This window comes from Heterodontus francisci, chromosome 1, assembly GCF_036365525.1.
Source record: "Heterodontus francisci isolate sHetFra1 chromosome 1, sHetFra1.hap1, whole genome shotgun sequence".
NCBI classification, from domain to species: domain Eukaryota; kingdom Metazoa; phylum Chordata; class Chondrichthyes; order Heterodontiformes; family Heterodontidae; genus Heterodontus; species Heterodontus francisci.
The window spans coordinates 57,009,233-57,028,757 of NC_090371.1; the positions used below are offsets into that span (position 1 = coordinate 57,009,233).

Consider the following 19,525-nt stretch of genomic DNA (forward strand, 5'->3'; position numbering starts at 1 on the left):
AGTAACATCCCAGTGTTAGCTGTAAATCAGGAAATGGAAGGGAGGGAGGTACTCAAGAAAATTACGATCACCAGGGAAGTGGTACTGAACAAATTGTTGATGCTGTGGGCTGACAAATCCCTGGGTCCTGATGGACTTCATCCGAGGGTGTTAAAAGAAGTGGCTTGTGAGATAGTTGATGCGTTAGTTTTCATTTTCTAGAATTTCCTGGAGTTGGGGAAGGTTCCGTAAGATTGGAAAATAGTGAATGTAACTCCTTTATTCAAAAAGGGAGGGGAGACAGAAAGTAGGAAACTACAGGCCAGTTAGCTTAACATCTGTCTTAGGGAAAATGTTAGAAGCTATTATTAAAGATGTTACAGCAGGGCATTTAGAAAAATTCAAGGTAATCAGGCAGAGTCAACATGGTCTTGTGAAAGAGAAATAATTTTTAACCAATTTATTGGAGTTCTTTTACGGAGTTACATGTGCTGTGGATAAAGGGGAGCCGGTGGATGTATTATACTTTGATTTCTAGAAGGCATTTGATAAGGAGCCACATCAAAGGTTATTGCAGAAAATAAAAGCTCATGGTGTAGGGGAGCGACATATTGGCATGGATAGAAGATTGGCTAGCTAACAGGAAACGCAGTAGGCATAAATGGGTCATTTTCTGATTGGCAAGATGTGACGAGTGGTGTGCCTTCTGTGCTGGGGCCTTAACTTTTTACAATTTATATCAATGACTTAGATGTAGGGACTGAAGGTAAGGTTGCTAACTTGGCTGATGACGCAAAGATAAGTAGGAAAGTAGGTTGTGAAGAGGACATAAGGAGACTACAAAGGAATATAGATAGGTTAAGTGAGTGGGCAAAAATCTGGCAAATGGAGTATAATGTGGGAAGGTGTGAAATTGTCCACTTTTGGCAGGAAGAATGAAAAAGAAGCATATTATCTAAATGGTGAGAGATTGCAGAGCTCTGACCTGTAGAGGGATCTGGGTACCCTAGTGCATGAATCACAAAAGGCTAGTGTGCAGGTACAGCACATAATTAGGAAAGCTAATAGAATGTTATTGTTTATCGCGAGGGTAATTGAATACAAAAGTATGGAGGTTCTGCTTCAGCTATACAGGGCATTGATGAGACCATATCTGGAGTACTGTGTTCCTTATTAAAGGAAGGATGTAAATGTATTGGAGGCAGTACAGAGAAGGTTTACTAGACTAATACCTGGCATGGGCAGGCTGTCTTACGAGGAAAGATTGGACAGGCTAAGCTTGAATCTGCTGGAATTTAGGAAAATATGAGGTGATTTGATTGAAACATATAAGATCCTGAGGGGTCTTGACAGGGTAGATATTAAAAGGGTGTTTCCTCCTGTGGGAGAATCTCAAACTAGGGGTCACTGTTTAAAAGTAAGGGGTCATCCATTTAAGATAGAGATGAGGAGAACTGTTTTCTCAGAGGGTCGTGAGTCTTTGGAATTCTCTTCCTCAAAAGGCGGTGGAAGCAGAGTCTTTGAATATTTTTAAGGCCGAGGGAGGTAGATTCTTGGTAAGCAAGGGGCTGGAAGGTTATCGGGGGTAGGTGGCAATGTGGGGTAATCAGTTCAGCCATGAACTTATTGAATGGCGGAGCAGGGGCGAAAGGCTGAGTGGCCTACTCCTGCTCCTAATTCATATCTTCGTATGAGTATAGTTTTCTTTGGAGAATGCTATTAGTGTAGTCATATCAATTAACCAGTAGAGGATGCTGTAGTATCAGTAGGTACTATATATTTTGTTATGGATATTTTGGAATTAAAGCATTTGCTGTCTGTCCCTTTTTTAGCTAATAGTTTCAAACTGTGTTGTCTGTAACTCCAAATTCTGGTCACTGAGGAATACTGTGAATTAAACAGTAGAGACAGCAAGATTTTAGTCAGGTTTACACACAGCACTGTTTGGGGCTTTTTAAGTAGCAAAGAACCAATCATCCTGTGGCATCTTCTGGTTAATTGGCTTGAAAATTTCAACAGTTCAGATATTCCGATAGTTTCAAAGGATTGTGTGCTCTTACTTATATCCCTGTTAATAATAATTAAGCTACAGGTTTTTCAAAAAATATCTTGAATTGAAATGAGAAATAGCTTCTCTAAACCAAATCATTCTGCCTTTCTCTCGATCAACTGGCATACTTGTAATTAAGTATACAGCTCTTTTTTATATAGTGTAGTTTCTGCTACCATATGAAATGAAATAAAACCTTACATCGTTGTAGTAATCTAAATTCAAGTTTGATTATGGGATCTTGCAGACTCTTGCTGTCCTTCATGGCATTTGTTGAAAATGTAATAAAACTGTTTTTCCTCAGCTGTAAAATGCAATTAATATGTGGAACTCATACACTGAAATGTTTTAAGGATATAACACATCTCTAGGATCAAAGTGACATTGGAGAAATCTGCTATAGCTTTGATGTCAGTTTATTCTGTGTTAACCGTCTGCGCTATTATCTTGCAATGCACTCCAGCCCACATGTTCTAGAAAACGCAATTGGATGCTGCAGTTGTGTAACTTTAACATCTTTCTGGATGGATGAATTAAAATGGGCCTTCTTCACCGATTATATTTTTGTCATGTGCCATAAGTGCTATATGAATTAGGCAGAGTTCCTGATAATCTTGGAGTGGTACTATCTCAACTCTTCTTTTGTTCTTATTCTCTGTTGTCTATGACATGAAACAGATTCATATTTGGTGCCTGCAATAACAGTTACTCATGATAGCAATGCTGACACAAAAAGATAAAACTCCAATGTAAGAATTTCCTTGATTGCTCAGTTGCTAAATGTACTCCGTATGGAACTGAGTCATATGGACTAGGAGTCATGGTTTTCACCATATTCTGTGCTGAGTTAACTGAGAATAACAATGGGCCTCAGTAATCTTGGGCTTGGCAGGTAGGAGGGGATCATCCATGGTTTTCACAACTGATCATGATCCAGTTACTCCTGTTGAAAAGTGTGCATGTTGATTTTCGGTGAGGATATGTTTGTGCTTGGCTGTGATGCTTCCCATTGAGAAATCTGAACATTTGCTGCCCAGGTTCATGCATGAAGAATGGCCACTTGAATGAGATCCTGAAGGGCAAGGATGTTTGTGCAGCAACTGTTATGGTATAATTGAAATGGGAATGTCATATCGTACAGAGTCACAAATCCAAAGCCCTTCTGAATGCATCATCCCAAACAAGACCTACAAAAGATGTTAATCTAATACAGTAAGATGTTGACGCTAGTTTGACAATTGGAGCTGACGCAAGGCTCCAGATTCAAATGGATGTTGGTATCGTACTTTATTATTGATGTTGGCATCTGCTGACTGGTGACTCAGATCTGTAGATAATGTGCAGAGAGACAGTGTAAGTGTCATGGAGCTAGGTTAAACTAGGACACATTACTAAGCTGAATTCTGCCTTCCTTTGAAAATTAGATTAGATTAGAGGTACAGCACTGAAACAGGCCCTTTGGCCCACCGAGTCTGTGCCGAACATCAACCACCCATTTATACTAATCCTACACTAATCCCATATTCCTACCAAACATCCCCACCTGTCCCTATATTTCCCTACCACCTACCTATACTAGTGACAATTTATAATGGCCAATTTACCTATCAACCTGCAAGTCTTTTGGCTTGTGGGAGGAAACCGGAGCACCCGGAGAAAACCCACGCAGACACAGGGAGAACTTGCAAACTCCACACAGGCAGTACCTGGAATCGAACCCGGGTCCCTGGAGCTGTGAGGCTGCGGTGCTAACCACTGCGCCACAGGGCACCAGCTGCACATTCAGGCAAGCACCAGAAGTCTTAGCGATTTCATAAGGCCAATAAAATTGAGATGAAGCTATTTAATATGCCAGCGGGTTAAGTAAAACTTGTGGTTTGTGGAACTATCTGAACCCCTCAAGTAGATATGAACAAGTGTCAATTCATGACATTCATACCTCTGGTTCAGAGACTGTGGATTCAAGACCCACACCAGGCCTGAATGAATAGGCTAGCTGACAGTCCACTGCTGTACAGACAAAATGGAATGCTGCATTGTATGAGCTGCCATCCTGAGGATAAAATCAAGATCCTGTTTGAGTGGGCTTCAAAAATTCCTCAGCAATATTTGAAGAACAGCAGCAATACTTTTCTCTTGGCAAATACTACAAAAATACGTTTATTGATCATTTAGCTTGTTATTTGTGTAACAGTTGCATACATAAGTTATTATACTGCTGGTGTAAGTACAAGCATTTATTTTTTTTAAAAGTAACGACTGTCAGAAATTTGAAGTGACAAAACAGGCCTATCAGCATCTGGGTTAACATTTTAAGTAGAGACCCGACATTAAAATTTTCTGATGCATAGCCTCCATGTGATACATAGACAAATTTGTTTTCTTTTCAGATGTCAATGGTTCTGTTGTGTCATTCCAGTTTTTTCTGTCTCTGTGATTCGGAAGGCAAATGGAATCTTGTAATTGCAAGGGGAATGGAAAATAAAAGTCAGGAAGTTTTGCTATAGTTATACAGGGTGTTGGTGAGACCACATCTAGAGTACTGTGTACAGTTTTGGCCTCCTTGCTTAAGAAAGGATATAATTGCATCAGAAGCAGTTCGGAGAAGGTTCACTCGACTGACTCCTGGGTTGAAGGGGTTATTTTATGAGGAAAGGTTGGACACGTTGGGCCTCTATCCATTGGATTTTAGAAGGACGAGAGCTGATCTTATTGAATCATATAAGATCTTGAGGGGACTGGACAGGGTAATTGCTGAGAAGATTATGAGAGAGATTAGAACCGGGGGCACAGTATAAAAATAAGGGGTCTCCCATTTAAGACGGAGATGAGAAATTTTTTTCTCTGAGGGTTGTTCGTCTGTGGAATTCTCTTGCCCAGAGAGCAGCGGAGGCTGGGTCATTGGATATATTCAAGGCTGAGTTGGACAGATTCTTGATTGACAAGGGAGTCAAAGGTTATCGGGGTATACAGGAAAGTAGAGTTGAGGCCGCAATCAGATCAGCCATGATCTTATCAAATGACGAAGCAGACTCGAGGGGGTGAATGGCCGCCTCCTGCTCCTAATTTGTATGTTCGTATTTCCATAATTACTGCCATACCATTTTTTTTTTTTTTACCTTGTGCAGACATTAACCTTGCAGTGATGGTCTATTTGAAGTATGTGAACATTGCTCCTCTTGGGAAAATATATTGTTAAATACCAATGAAATGCAGTTTATTTTCCCATTTGATGTTATTTCTGGCTAATTTTCAAATGTTTTACCAATCTTGGTATTTTGCATGAAAATTAAGTAGTTGTAGGTTATCAAAATGTGTATTGTAAGAACTGAAGGGGAATTGAACACTGAAAAATAATTTTAAAAGCTTTAATTTTGATAACATTGTGAAATTAAGAAATGTTATATGGTTCTATGTATTTTTATTCAAAGTTGCATGAAGCCATTCCAGTGTGAACTTAGCAATGCACCAATCTGAAAGGTCAAAGGACACTCAGTATCCATAACGTTCAAAAAGTGTTGGTTCAGCAAATTTATGCAGTGAGTAGTATTGTACCATGAAGGTTCACAGTTTGATCCCAAGTCTGCATTAGTTAAATTTCAAAGGGGCAGTGGTAAAGCCGCTACAATGCCCTCGCTTAGTTAGAAATCTTTGATTGATATCGAGTGACCACAAGTAATAGAATTCATGTGTGAGAACAGGATCAGTCCTGGCTGAGATTTCTGCTTAGGTCAAATCGTGTGGTGACATTTTCCAGGCTTAAGTCGGAATAATGACCAATTAGGCAATATGCCAAAGAGCAACTGATGCTGATGGCAAGGAGTCAATAACTTCGAGTGGAGCAGAGAGGAAAAATGTGAAGGGGAAAAGAACATCTCACTGTTTTAATTATTTTAGCAGGCTTAGTGTTTGGAGCACTTCTCATATGCCACATCGCCATAAACGCAGCTCAGCATGAACATTTTTAAACCACTTCCTTGGGATCGGACTCAATGAAGAAAAGCTTGCATAGAAATTACAGTAGAAGAGGACGCTAGTTGGCCTCTGGTGCCTCTGTGGTACCGGCGCACACATTTCCCGCTAGTGCTTTTATAGTCCTCCTTTTCAAATATTTATCCCATTCCCTTTGAAATGATCTTGTCTCTACCTTATTATCACTTGTGGTCAAACAGCCCTCAATCAACAATTTTTCTTCTCCTTTCCCCCTTGGTTCTTCCACTGAGAATCCTTGAACTCGGGTTCTCTTGTCCCCAATTTGTCTACTAAAGAAAACAATCCAACAGCAGGAACAACAACAAATAGGTTTTAAGGAGCATCTTAAATGAGGAAAGCAAGGTGGAGAGGTGTAGGGAGGGTATTCCAGAGCTTATGGCCGAGGCAACTGAAACATGGCCACCAGTGGTGAAGTGATTAAAATCGGAGATGCTCAAGAGGGCAGAATTAGAATCCTTCACTGTTTACGCAGTGTAAAGTCAATGGCAGTGCCCAGGAGATCCATGTCCCATTCCAGGAGACATGTGGCCAATCTGGAGGATTGGCAATCCTATATTGCATATATTTGTAAACCTTGTGTTTAAAAGAAAAACCCTGGTTTCTTTTCTTTCCTTCCAGTTTGCTCATTTTTATTTGTCCCTTGTTGTTTGGTCTGTTTGACACCGAGACAATTTGCCTTGATCAACTTGATTTCTTTCATAGCCTTGACTGCTCCAATGAGATTAGCTTAGCCTTCCATTTCCCAAAGAACACGAGCAATTTCCTTATCCTTCTCTCATAACTTCAATTCTCGATAGCTGAAATAATCTTTTTTGCTTGCATCTGTGTCCTCATAAAGTAGATGTACTCCTTTCCAGGAGTACACAACAAGAACTGTAGATGGTGTCTGACCAAGGCCTCATACAGCAGCTATGTAATCTGTATTTAACTTCAATCCTGCCACTCTGCCAATGTAATTCTGCAGCTTATTCACCTGTCAACTTTCTCTCAAAGATTTTTGTTCACTTTGGTTGGGTCGGGGAAGAGGGTAAGGAACAAGATTGGAAAAATTGCTGAGGCTGATCGTGAAAGAAACCGAATTAGCATACAGAATTGCTGTCATCTCTGGCTCAGTGGTACCACTCATACCTCTGAGTCAGAAGGCTGTGGGTTCAAGCCCCATTCCAGAGAGTTGAACGCATATCTAGGTTGTTACTTCACTGAAGTACCGAAGGAGTGTTGGACTGTCAGAGGTGCTGTCTTTTGGATGAGTTGTTAAAACTAGGCCCATTTGCCTTTCAGATGGATCAAAAAGATCCCATTACAATTTTGAAAAAGATACCATGAGCAATATTTATCCTTCAGCCAACACCTAAAAACAGGTGATCTATTCATTTATCTAATTGCCGTTTGTGGGACCTTGCTGTTCACAGATCGGCTACCACATTTCCTACATTACAACAGTCATTACACTTCAAAAAATACTTATTTGGCGGTAAAGTGATTGTGAAAGGTGCTATATCACAGAATCACTGAATTTTTAAGTACAGAAGGAGGCCCATCGTGTCTGCACCAGCTGTCTGAATGAGCAATTCACCTAATGCCTTCTCCCCGTAACCCTGCACATCCTTTCTTTTCAGCTAAAATTCTAATTCCCTTTTGAATGCCTTGGTTGAACCTGCCTCCACCACACTGTCAAGCAGTGCATTCCAGATCCTAACCACTTACTGCGTGAAAATGTTTTTCCTCATGTTGCTTTTGCTTCTCTTGCCAATTACTTGAAATCTGTGCTCTCACATTCTTGATTCTTTCATGCATGGGAACAGTTTTTCCTTATCCACTGTGTCCAGATCCCTCATGTTTATGAATACCTCTATCTAATCTCCTGTCAGCCGTCTCTTCTCCAAGGAAAACAGTCCCAATGTTTCCAATCTATCTTCATAACTGAAGTGAAAATTTTTGTACTCACTCCAGTGCCTTTGCATCTTTTCTAAAGTGCGGCGCCCAGAACTAGTCGCAATACTCCAGCTGAGGCTGCACTAGTGTCTTATGTAAGTTCAACATAACATCCTTCCTCTTGTACTCTACACCCCTATTAATAAAGCCTAGGATACTGTGTGCTTTATTAACTGCTCTCAACCTGTCCTGCCACCGTCACTGACTTATGCACATATACACCCAGATCCCTCTGCTCCCACACCTCCTCTAGGGTTGTACCCTTTATGTTATATTGTCTCACTGTTTTCTCCCTGGCTTCAGATTTCTCCGTATTGAAATTCATCTGCCACTTGTCCGCCATTCCATCTACTTGTCTATGTCCTTTTGAACTTCCACACTGTCCTCCTCACAGTTCACAGTTTCACAACCATACAGCAAGATGCTGAGAACACAAGCCATATAAACCATCAGTTTGGTCCTAAGGGTCAGCTTGGTGTTATCCCATGTGCGTTTCGTGAGTTGGCCAAAGATGGTAGCTGCTTTCCCTGTGCGGGTACAGAGCTCTGCATCGAGGGACAAATCCAAGGTAGCAGAATTTAGTGTGATCGGGGCGGAGATGCAACACCTTGTCCTATGATCAATGTTTTCAGTCCGTGAATCTTTGTAGCTGAGTTTTTGTGTGAGTGACTAGTGCAGCATCATCAGTATAGAGGAGTTCTCTGATCAGGAAATGCTGTTGTAGCGCATGCCATCTGACCTCGTGTGCAATTAGACTCCTTCCATATCTGTAGGAAAGGTGAAGGTTAGGAGCATGGAGAAGAAGATGCCAAACAGAGTGGGGGCTCGGACACAACCCTGTTTCAGTCCATTTTCACTCTGAAACTCTCAGAAGTGGAGCCATCAAACTGTACAGTGCAATTTATAATATGTCTGTATAAAAATGAATGCAAGGTCTTTGCTTTTCACCTCCTTTCTCTTTATTTTCCTTTCCCTTTTTTTTCCTTCCTTCTCGTTCTTCTTCCTTCTTTCCATTTTTCACATTTTCAATTACTTACTATCTCCTAATTTAGCTGTGTGGTACTCTTGGGCACAGTAAAGAATAATAAAAAAAAAGTAACAACTTGGAGCCATTATTCTCCCCACCACCTAGTGGACATCATCCAGTGTTCATGGAACAAATATCTTTAAAATGTGCAAGTTTAACGTGATACAACTGGTAAGCTGCTCAGTTCTGTAGCAATCATAATTCATCCTTACATAAAATGGTGCTGTCATTTTCCTGATTTGGTCATTGCTTATGTATTAGTATGGAATAACAGCAAATATATACTTGACATTTTCAAGAAATATGATCCCCAGAGTCGAGATTTTTGTAAAATATTAAAATATGTTGTGAACTTGTTCCGGGAAAAGTGGTCTTGTTTGCAGCATTTTGTATTCCCAGAACATGAATCATAACATCATATCTCTTTCACTTATTGTGAGTGAAGTATTTTAGTTTAAGATCTTCATGTAATTTAAGACTGACTGACTGTGTGACTACTACCTTTGTTTTTTTTTTAATGCAGAGATTGCATGCAGGACTCATTCTCCAAAAAGGAGAATTATTTCTCAGAATCTAGGGTGAATCAAGAAAAGTGAAAATGAAACCTCCATAATACACCCATCACAGCACTGCCATTTTCAGATAGTATTGTTTTTGTGATACATTTTTAATGTTGAATACAGTGCAGATGGCCATCCCTGCATTGCTTTCAATTTTCTTTAATTAGATAACAGATACCTCATAAGTGAATTGGAAGGCAGTAATCTGACTGATTTGGATGTTATGTACTGCCAGAGCAAAGCTTGAGCAGTTTATTTTTAGTACCTGAGGTCTGAAATTGGATTACAGTCTTAAATAAACTGAGGGGTGTCGTGCAGTGAATTTTCCTTTTCCTTTTTCTTACCATTGTGCTATTGTCTTTCTGATGACATACAGTGTGTGACATAAAGTAAATTATTTAATTATGTAGGGCCTGAAGGTATATTGAATCTGACATTGGACCTGCAGTACTGCAGCTTTTTTTTTTAAATGGAAGGGAAATTCTCTGTCCTGTATATGTTTACATACGAGCATCCGAATTATAAGCAGAAGTAGGCCACTCGGCCCCTCAAGCCTGCTCCGTCATTCAACAAGATCATGGCTGATCTGATTGTAACCTCAGCTCCACATTCCCGCTTACCCTCAATAACCTTTCACCCCCTTGCTTATCAAGAATCTATCTACCTTTACCTTAAAAATGTTCAAAGACTCTGCTTCCACCGCCTTTTGAGGCAGAGAGTTCCAAAGACTCATGACCCTCTGAGAAAAATAATTTCTCCTAATCTCTGTCTGAAGTGGCGACCCCTTATATTTAAATAGTGATCCTTAGTTCTAGATTCTCCCACAAGAGGAAACATCCTTTCCACATCCACCCTGACAAGACCCCTCAGGATCTTGTATGTTTCAATCAAGTCGCATCTTACTCTTTTAAACTCCAGTAGATACAAGCCTAGCTTGTCCAACCTTTCCTCATAAGACAACCGACCCATTCCAGGTATTAGTCTAATAAACTTTCTTTGAACTGGTTCCAACACATTTACATCCTTCCTTAAATAGGGAGACTAATACTGTACACAGTACTCCAGATGTGGTCTCGCCAATGCCCTGTATAGTTGAAGCATAACCTCCCTACTTTTGTATTCAATTCTCCTCACAATAAACGATAACATTGTATTATCTTTCCTAATTACTTGCTGTACCTGCATACTAACCTTTTGTGATTCATGCACTAGGACATCAGATCCCTTTGCAACTCAGAGTTCGGCAGTCTCTCACCATTTAAAATATTTGCTCTTTTTATTCTTCCTACCAAAATGGACAATTTCACATTTTCCCACATTATACTCCATTTGCCAGGTCTTTGCTCACTCACTTAACCTATCTATATCCCTCTGTAGTCTCCTTATGTCCTCTTCACAACTTACTTTCCTACCTATCTTTGTGTCATCAGCAAATTTAGCAACCATACCTTCAGTCCCTTCAACTAAGTCATTTATATAAATTGTAAAAAGTTGAGGCCCCAGTGCAGATCCCTGTGGCACACCATTTCTTGCATTGTGCTGACCAGAAAATGACCCATTAATACCTACTCTCTGTTTTTTGTCAGCTGGCCAATCTTCTGTCCATGCCTACATGTTACCCCCTACACCATGAACTTTTATTTGTTCAAATAATACTAAAGCAGAGTGTTGACAGTCAAACTACAATATTGCCAGTCAATAAAATGCCTGCTTTTGGTATTGAATGTTTACTGGCCAGTAGTTTGATTCTCTCACCAGTGTTTAACATTGGAAATGCCTTTGTATAGGGAGGTTAATGAATGTATGCATTCATTATCTGAGTGAATTGAGGTGTAATGGAGATTGGTCAAGGGATATGCCTCTGGATCCTAAATTATATGTTGTGCATGAAGAAAAATTAATTTGAAACTGCATATGCTGAATTCAATCACTTTTATAACTCTATATTAAATACTTTCAAATTAAGAATTCCATTGCAGCCTTTCAGAGTGAGCCTGTGGGTTTTCGAAAATAATTTGTTGCTGCCATTGTTTTGAACTGTTGTACTAATGTAATTTCCGAAATGTTATCACAGAATTAATTGTATAATCTACTAAATAAGCTAAACTTTAACTTGTTTTATTTTAGTGCAACATACTACAATAATTAGGTGGTTCATTTGGCTTAGTAAAGGTTTTAAAATTTGTTTTACTGTTAATCCATTTATTATTTATCTAGCTGTTTGTTAGTACCATTATTGTTATATATGATTTGAACATTAATTGTTTTCATTTTTTTTTCTTTTGCTCTGTTCCTCTTCCTCCACCATTTATTTACCCTTTTGGCAGAGTGTCCAGCATGTAGAGTGTGGGTTTATGGGGGAGGCAGTTGTCCACGTTCCTCATGACTGTTACCCCGACCCTGTAAAGGCCTGGGAGCTCTACAGACCGCAGCTGTTATCTTGTGCTCGGCCTTTTGAGGCACCAGTAAGAATCATCAACCATTCTCTCCCTCTGTATTTGTGTGTCTCTGTCTAGCCATGTGGTATTTGAGGACTAAAATACCAGTGGTTAATCCTAACATAGACTTGTGGTTTGCTGCTAATTTCATCATTTTTTTTGACACAAAGTGGTATGTATGTAGTAAGGTGTTCAAGCACCCTGAAAATTTAGTTATTTTCAAATGTACATTGCAACTTCTGATCAATTCATTTCTGATTTTTCTTTCAAGATGATCTAATAATACAGTGGAAATTGGAGAATAATATTTACCCAGCAGATATTTTGGTAGTCTCATTATGTGTAATGATTTTTCACACTCCATTGTGTGATACCGTTTACTTGAGGTACTTCTCCCTTTCAGAATATTACCATGAAACTTGTATTTGGATGGTTAATGATGGTATGTTTGCTGTAATGTAGGTAATTGGAGAATCACAAACTTAAGCAATTGGTGAATTTGACAATATATCTTTGGTACAGACCCATACAACTAAATATACTGGTTTGTTGACTTTTCAGTTTAAAATAACTTAAGGAACTCAAAACATCTCTATGAACTTCATCTTAGTGAGGGAATTTTCACAATTGTGGTCGATTTTGTCTGGGAAGAAACATTGAGCATGGTATAGTTTGAGTAATGCCCTCCGTGACTTGGGAGGAATCACCATTAAAATAAAAAAAGTTTAAAACCCAAGTACCAAGTCTATTATGTAAACAGCAAACAGTGGAGAAAGTGATTTTCACTTTTATGAGGTAGACCTTTTGGTAACATTATCGTCAGTAAGTTAGCGGCGGATCGTCATCGCTCTTGCAGCCAATTAGATACTCACTGTTCCCTGATGTATGCATCCAATCTATAAACTGTGCACCCACCTTTTTCCATGCAACCTAGAAACTTGCATACAACTCTCTTCGTTTATTTCATGATTGTTTCACCAATGATCAAACAGTGAACATGTTATTTCCCTATGTTTAGAGGATATTAGAACATGCTCAAACATATGATTAGTGAAATTTAAACAATATTTTCCAGGCTCGTATCTAGTGGAAACTTTATACATAAAATAGAATTAGGGATGGGCATAAATGCTGGCCTAGACAGCAATGCACACATCCCATGAACGAATAAAAAAAAAAATTATTGCTCTGAAGAATGCTACTTTACAAATAACATTTCAATTGACTAGTTTTCAGCTCAGGTAATAAGAGACATAAGTTCGCGGCACAGTGGCGCAGTGGTTGGGCGGCACAGTGGCGCAGTGGTTAGCACCGCAGCCTCACAGCTCCAGTGACCCGGGTTCGATTCCTGGTACTGCCTGTGTGGAGTTTGCAAGTTCTCCCTGTGTCTGCGTGGGTTTCCTCCGGGTACTCCGGTTTCCTCCCACAGCCAAAAGACTTGCAGGTTGATGGGTAAATTGGCCATTAGCAATTGCCCCTAGTATAGGTAGGTGGTAGGGGAATATAGGTACAGGTGAGGATGTGGTAGGAATATGGGAGTAGTGTAAGATTAGTATAAATGGGTGGTTAATGGTCGGCACAGACTCGGTGGGCCGAAGGGCCTGTTTCAGTGCTGTATCTCTAAATCTAAATAAAATCTAAAATTACTTGGTTTGTTGCTGCACACTGTTGCTGGTGGAAGTTACATAGAAATTATAGTACAATAGAAGTCCATTTGGGCTGTCTTGCCTGCACTGAACTTGAGCACTACCACCACCATGATTTTTACAGTTCATTTTTCTTCTTTCTCCTCAAACAGATCCCATTGCCTGCTTTCCCCATTGCTAGTTGGATTATTTTAGTAATTATCCAGTAATTTTCTTGATGTAATTATTTACATAGATCAGTGTGATAATGTATTCCACATTTCGATAAGTCCATGCAAAAAAACTTTGTTCTAACCTTCCACTTTATGTATCTAGTACAACCTTAAGATCATGATCTCATGCCTTGGATTTACCTACCAGGAATTAATCCATGTTTATCTTGTCTATTCCTTTTGGAGAAATCAGAAATGAATTTATAGCAGTCTTGGTGTAATTTAAAAGTTCTTGCAATATAATTAATGCATTAAATTTTCAAAGTGAAGAGTAATACCATTTATGTGTCTTGATAATTGTTGGTATGTTTTACCAATATATATGTGTCTTATAAGGCTGTACTAACCAGTTATTACTGAATCAGATAATTGAAATATTAGGCAGAATATTCAGATCCTTTTCTACCATAAAAGTAAAACTTAATGGTATGTGTCAGTAGTGCAATTTCTACCCGTTCTGTGCATTCAGTGAACTTTTGTTTCTTCAGATTAATTTTCTTTAGATTAAGTTTCTTTGTTGAAGTGTTTGCTCATGTGGTTGACTTGAAAGCTGAAAAAAAAAATTCCTGCCCTATAAATGTAAAGTAACAGTTGCCAACTTTCTGTCCAGGTTAGAAGACTATCTTCTATTTGTTCTCAGGATCTGGGTGATACTGCTAAGGTTACATTTATTACCCATCCCAAGTTGCCTTATGAAGGTGCTGCCTCGAATTACTGCAGTGCTTGTGATGATAGTGCTCCCACAATGGTACTAAGTAGTAAAATTCAGGATATTGATGAAGGACTGCTGATGTAAGTCCAGGTTAGGATGATTTGTGGTTTGGAGGGGAATTTGAAGGTGTTCCAGCTACATTGCTACTGTTAGTTTTCTCTGTGGCAGAGGTTACAGGTGGTGTTGTCCATATTCGTGTACTATATCCTGGAGATTATGCCTACTGCAGCCATAGTGCCTTGGTGATGGAAGAGATAGATCTTGAATCCAGCGACAGGTTGCTACTCAAGTGTCTCTGTCTTGAATAGTGTTGAGCTTTTTGAATGTTCTTGTAACTTTCCTTGTCCAGGTGAGTGTTGAGTACTTCACACTTCTGATTTGAGCTTTATAAATGGTGGAGAGGCTTTGTTTAGTCGGAAGTGAGCATTCGTCACAGAGTACCCAGCCTGTGATGTTCTCTTGTAGTCATGGTGTTGAGATGGATGAACTAGTTCAGCTTCTGTTGAGTTCTGATCACAAGATGTCGATGGTGGGAGAGTTCTGATGGTGGTGCTGTTGAAAGGGCAGGAGTTGACTAGGTTTATCATCTTGTTCAAGATGGTCATTATCTGGTATTGTTTACTATGTACCAATTATTAGCCCAAGTTTCGCTGTTATCCAAGTCCTTTTGTAGATGGGCATGGGCTGCTTCATTATCTGAGGAGTTGTGAAGAGAGAAGAGCACATTGGAACAGCACAACCCCACTCCAGCCTTATGAAAATGTGTACAATATCATTTTGCTTGTGTTGGTGTATATATTTTTGACCAGTTGATAAATTTGAATTTCTGTTGACTAAGATTCAAACTGATTGGTACAGCCCCAATATGCATGGTTTTCCAGTCATTTTTGCTGGTAGTTACTGTTTTTCCGTATTGATGATTCTGCATACCCCTTTACTTTTGCTTGCTGTGCGATGCATGGAACAGCTGCCTTTTTAATGCATGGAGTCATATTTGTGTTTTTAAAAATGTGTAAGATGATGTATGCTTAATGTAAGAAGTTGTTATAGAATAAAAGTCACGACTTACTAATATTTCTGAATGTAAATACAACTTGGACGACAATTTATCATTCAAGTTGCAGGTATTATCTGTCACAGCTGCACTTGGAGGCACAGTCACTGGCTAAAAGGAATAAAATCCCTTTGTGCATAGATTGATGGAAAGCTATGTTTAAGTAATTTTGGTAATTGTGTGATGGTTTGACAGTTGATCTATACATACAAAATTCATGCCTCTGGAGTATTTGATGTCAAGATACAGTGGTATGCTACTACATTACAGTAAGGCAATCTTTCAATAGTCAGGCTGTTTCCTTTTTGAGTATTTTTTTCTCCATTTAAGTGATGATTATGTCCAGTTATTTTGCTAATTATGATATGTCAACAGAAAATTTAATATAGATATTAAGTGTTTTCTTTGGATGGAGGTGAAATTTATGGTTTTACAAAACAAGATGCCTGGTTTGACCCCTCCAATCCAAGCAACATAATGCTGGTTGAATAAATATTTCTCATGATTATTAATTGTACAATACAGATAAGACTAAGTTTTAAAATTGCCAATTCTGACTATAATAGGCTTATTGGCCAAGAAAAAAAAACATGTTTGTCCTTGGTTCCACTTTTTGCCTGTATGCTGCTGCACTTCATCTCACATTTTTTGATTCCTCTGCTTGGGGGAAGAAAACAAATAGAATTTTCTAGAAGAGAAAGGCTGGAGGTTCCAGATTGTGTATTTACTGAAAGAAAGCAGGAAATTAATGGAAAAGCGAATTTGAGCGCCACCTTTTACTAAATGTGAAATTACTGATTGGTATAACATTTCTAATGGTGAAGTCTTTATTGCAGTAGATTCTTGACAGCTACACTGTTTCATAAGAAAACCAGTAATGGCAGGCAGCTTACAGAGACTGTTGTCATTGTGTGCTAGGAATTCTGTACATTCTGTTAGTAGCAGTGCTGACTTTAGATTTCCAATACTGTTCCTTGCATAGAGGGTATTGGTTGCCATGGAAATACATTTGGTATGGATGTAAGTAGAAAAAACAGAATTTAACAATTTTATATAATTACATATATGGGTGAAAATGTTCTGATTTTATCTTCTGTACAAATAATTTATTAAAACTAGAGTACTATTATTTGTGAGCTTTCATTCCTATCATATTAATTCTAGCATACATCTCCCAACCTCTTCCAACTCCACTTCCTCTAAGTCTGCCCCTGGAAGTAACTTACAGTTGCAGTCTCAAATTCCCAACTGCCTTGCTTTTTGTCCTACATTCGCTACAATACTTATGCAACTTTTGAAGAACCTAACTATAACCCCATCTCTACCTTTGTTGCCCTTGTCTGCAGCAAAACTTTTTTCATGTTCCATCCCAGTCATTTCCCATTTCCCTGGTTTGGCCCATGTATTCCCTCTCAAGTCAAAGGAGTAAAAAAATTGAGTGCATCTGGCACACAACTAGCCTGTCAATCCATCACCAGTTCTGCTTTAAAGCTCAGAGGGCCTCACTCTGCTATGCACAACTGCGAGATTAACCTGTAGAACAACAATAACGCCCGACTTGTTTTCTTTACTAATAACTATTTCTTAAAACTTCTCTCTCCACCCTCCTTTTGTGATGGCACCCAGCTCTACCTTTCTATCACCTCTCTCAACCCCTGTACTGTGCTGTCAGACTGCTTGATTGACATCAAGCATTGGATGAGCTTTAATTTCCTCTAGATAAACATTGTGAAGACCAAGGCCATCATCTTTGGCTATGACTATACACTACATATAGACACTGACAACTCAACGCTCCCCCACCCCACCCCTGACCACCATCCCATGCTGAATCAGATTGTTTACAACATAAGGAACATATTCAACACAGAGTGGAGCCCACATCTTGTCCTTCACAAAGATTGTCAGATTCCAGCCCAGTCACATTGCCCACCTTAGAGCTCCTATCTCAGCCCATCTGCCACTTCAGCTGTGCCTTTTATACCTCCAGACTCCCATTCCAAGCATGTCTCTCCTTGCTGACATAAACATTGTTCTGTTTAAATCTCTCCAGGGCCTCATCACTTCCTATCTGTAATCCCTATAGTTCTGACCAACTTAAGAGAAAAATCTCAACTTCTCATCTGTCATAGTAACTACAACCCCTCTCATTTCTGATGGCATCCCTGTGAATCGAAGTCGCACTCATCTATGGTTGCACAAGGGCGTGCATAATAATCCGTCTGAAGCCCAAGGTCTTGTAAAGCTTCGATTTTATTTCCTTGCTTTTATAAGCTATGATTTTAGGTATACTATTGAATATTTATTTTATCTTCTGATGGTCTTACCTATTTGTATCTGCACACTGAGGCCCCGGCTCTTCTGTCCATTTAAAATCTTCTCAGTTTAAGATTTATTTTCTTTCCAAGATATTTTGCCTTACACTTTTTGTTAAGAGCTACATCTGTCAATTATCTATCTGTCCATGATGCTTTTAAAGGCTCACATAAGTCCTTCTTCAGTCTTTCATAATCTTCTTCACTATTTGACATACCGTAGTAATTTGGTGTCATTGATAAGTTTCAATGTTGTTCCTCCATTTTCTCAGTACAGGTCATTTGTCTGTATATATAATATAAGACCCTGTGGAACATCACTTACTACATTTTCCATTCGAAGAAACTTCCCTTTACCTCTAAGCTTTACTTGCTGCCCTCTAATCATGTCTTATGTCAGAATTTTGTATGAGTTAATGTGAAGTTGAGGTTACAATCAGATCAGCCATGATCTTGTTGAATGGTGGAGCAGGCTCGAGGGGCCGAATGACCACCTCCTCCTAATTTCTATGTTCGTATGTATGATTTTAAGAGTGATTTAGTGAAGTATGAAACTAGGGTCTGAAATTTGAACAAAGCAAACTGTAGGTTTGAGTCATGAGTTGGCTAAGGTAGCTTGGGGAACTAGATTAAAAGACATGACAGATAAGCAATGTTAAATATTTTAAATAATTAATTCATAGTTTGCAACAACTACATGTTCCCTTAAGGAATAAAAACCCCACAGGAAAAGTGGTCGAACCGTGGCTAAAGATAGAACTGAAGTTAAAGATGGAATTAGATTAAAGGAAGAGTTTTATAATGTTGCCAAAAAGAGTTGTAAGGCTGAGGGTTGGGAAGATTTTAAAATCCAGCAAAGGATGATGTGAAAACTGAGAGAAAATTGGGTACAAGAGTAAGTGGCTGGAGACATAAAAACAGATTGCACAAGCTTTTATAGGTATGTAAAAAGGAAGAGTAAACATGGGTCCCTTTGAGACACAGATAGGAGAAGTTGTAATAATGGCGAATAAGGAAATGGCAGAGACTTTAAACAAATACTTTGTATCGGTCATTATGTTAGAAGGCACAAAAAACATCCCAGAACTAATAGGGAATCAAGGGTCTACTGAAAATAAGGGACTTGAGGATATTAATGTTAGTGAAGAAATAGTACTGGAGAAATTAATGGGGCTAAAAGCTGATAAATCTACTGAAGCTGATGGCTTACATCCTAGGGTTTTAAAAGAGGTGGTTGCAGAGATGGTAGATGCATTGGCTTTAGTTCCAGAATTTCTTAGATTCTAGAATGGTTCCCATGGGTTAAAAGGTAGCAAAGGTAACCCTGCTATTGAAGAAAGGAGGAAGAGAGAAAACACAGAACTATAGGCCAGTTAGCTTGACATCAGTAGTAGAGAAAATGCTAGAATCTGTTATTTGGGACATGAGAACCGGGCACTTAGAAAATAATCATGTGACTGGGCAGAGTCGACTTGGATTTATTAAAGGGAAATCACGTTTGCCAAATCTGAGTTTTTGAGGATGTAACTAGTAGGGTGGATAAGGGGATGCAGTGTATTTGGATTTTCAAAAAGCATTTGATAACGTGCCACACGAGGTTATTA

The 19,525-nt window shown here is 39.0% G+C and overlaps 1 protein-coding gene across 7 annotated transcripts in view; it reads left to right on the plus strand.

Annotated features, from left to right (window-relative positions):
* The window catches only part of LOC137369594 (WD repeat-containing protein 7), a 928,502-nt gene that overhangs the window by 161,869 nt on the left and 747,108 nt on the right, over nucleotides 1–19,525 (plus strand). For 6 of the 7 annotated variants that reach the window (XM_068030905.1, XM_068030929.1, XM_068030912.1 and 3 more), the window contains one exon: nucleotides 11,872–12,009. The exons of the other annotated variant lie outside the window; for it this stretch is intronic. In XM_068030905.1, coding sequence (XP_067887006.1) covers nucleotides 11,872–12,009 — 138 coding nt within the window. The remainder of the gene's footprint in view (nucleotides 1–11,871; nucleotides 12,010–19,525) is intronic. 7 annotated transcript variants of the gene reach the window in all.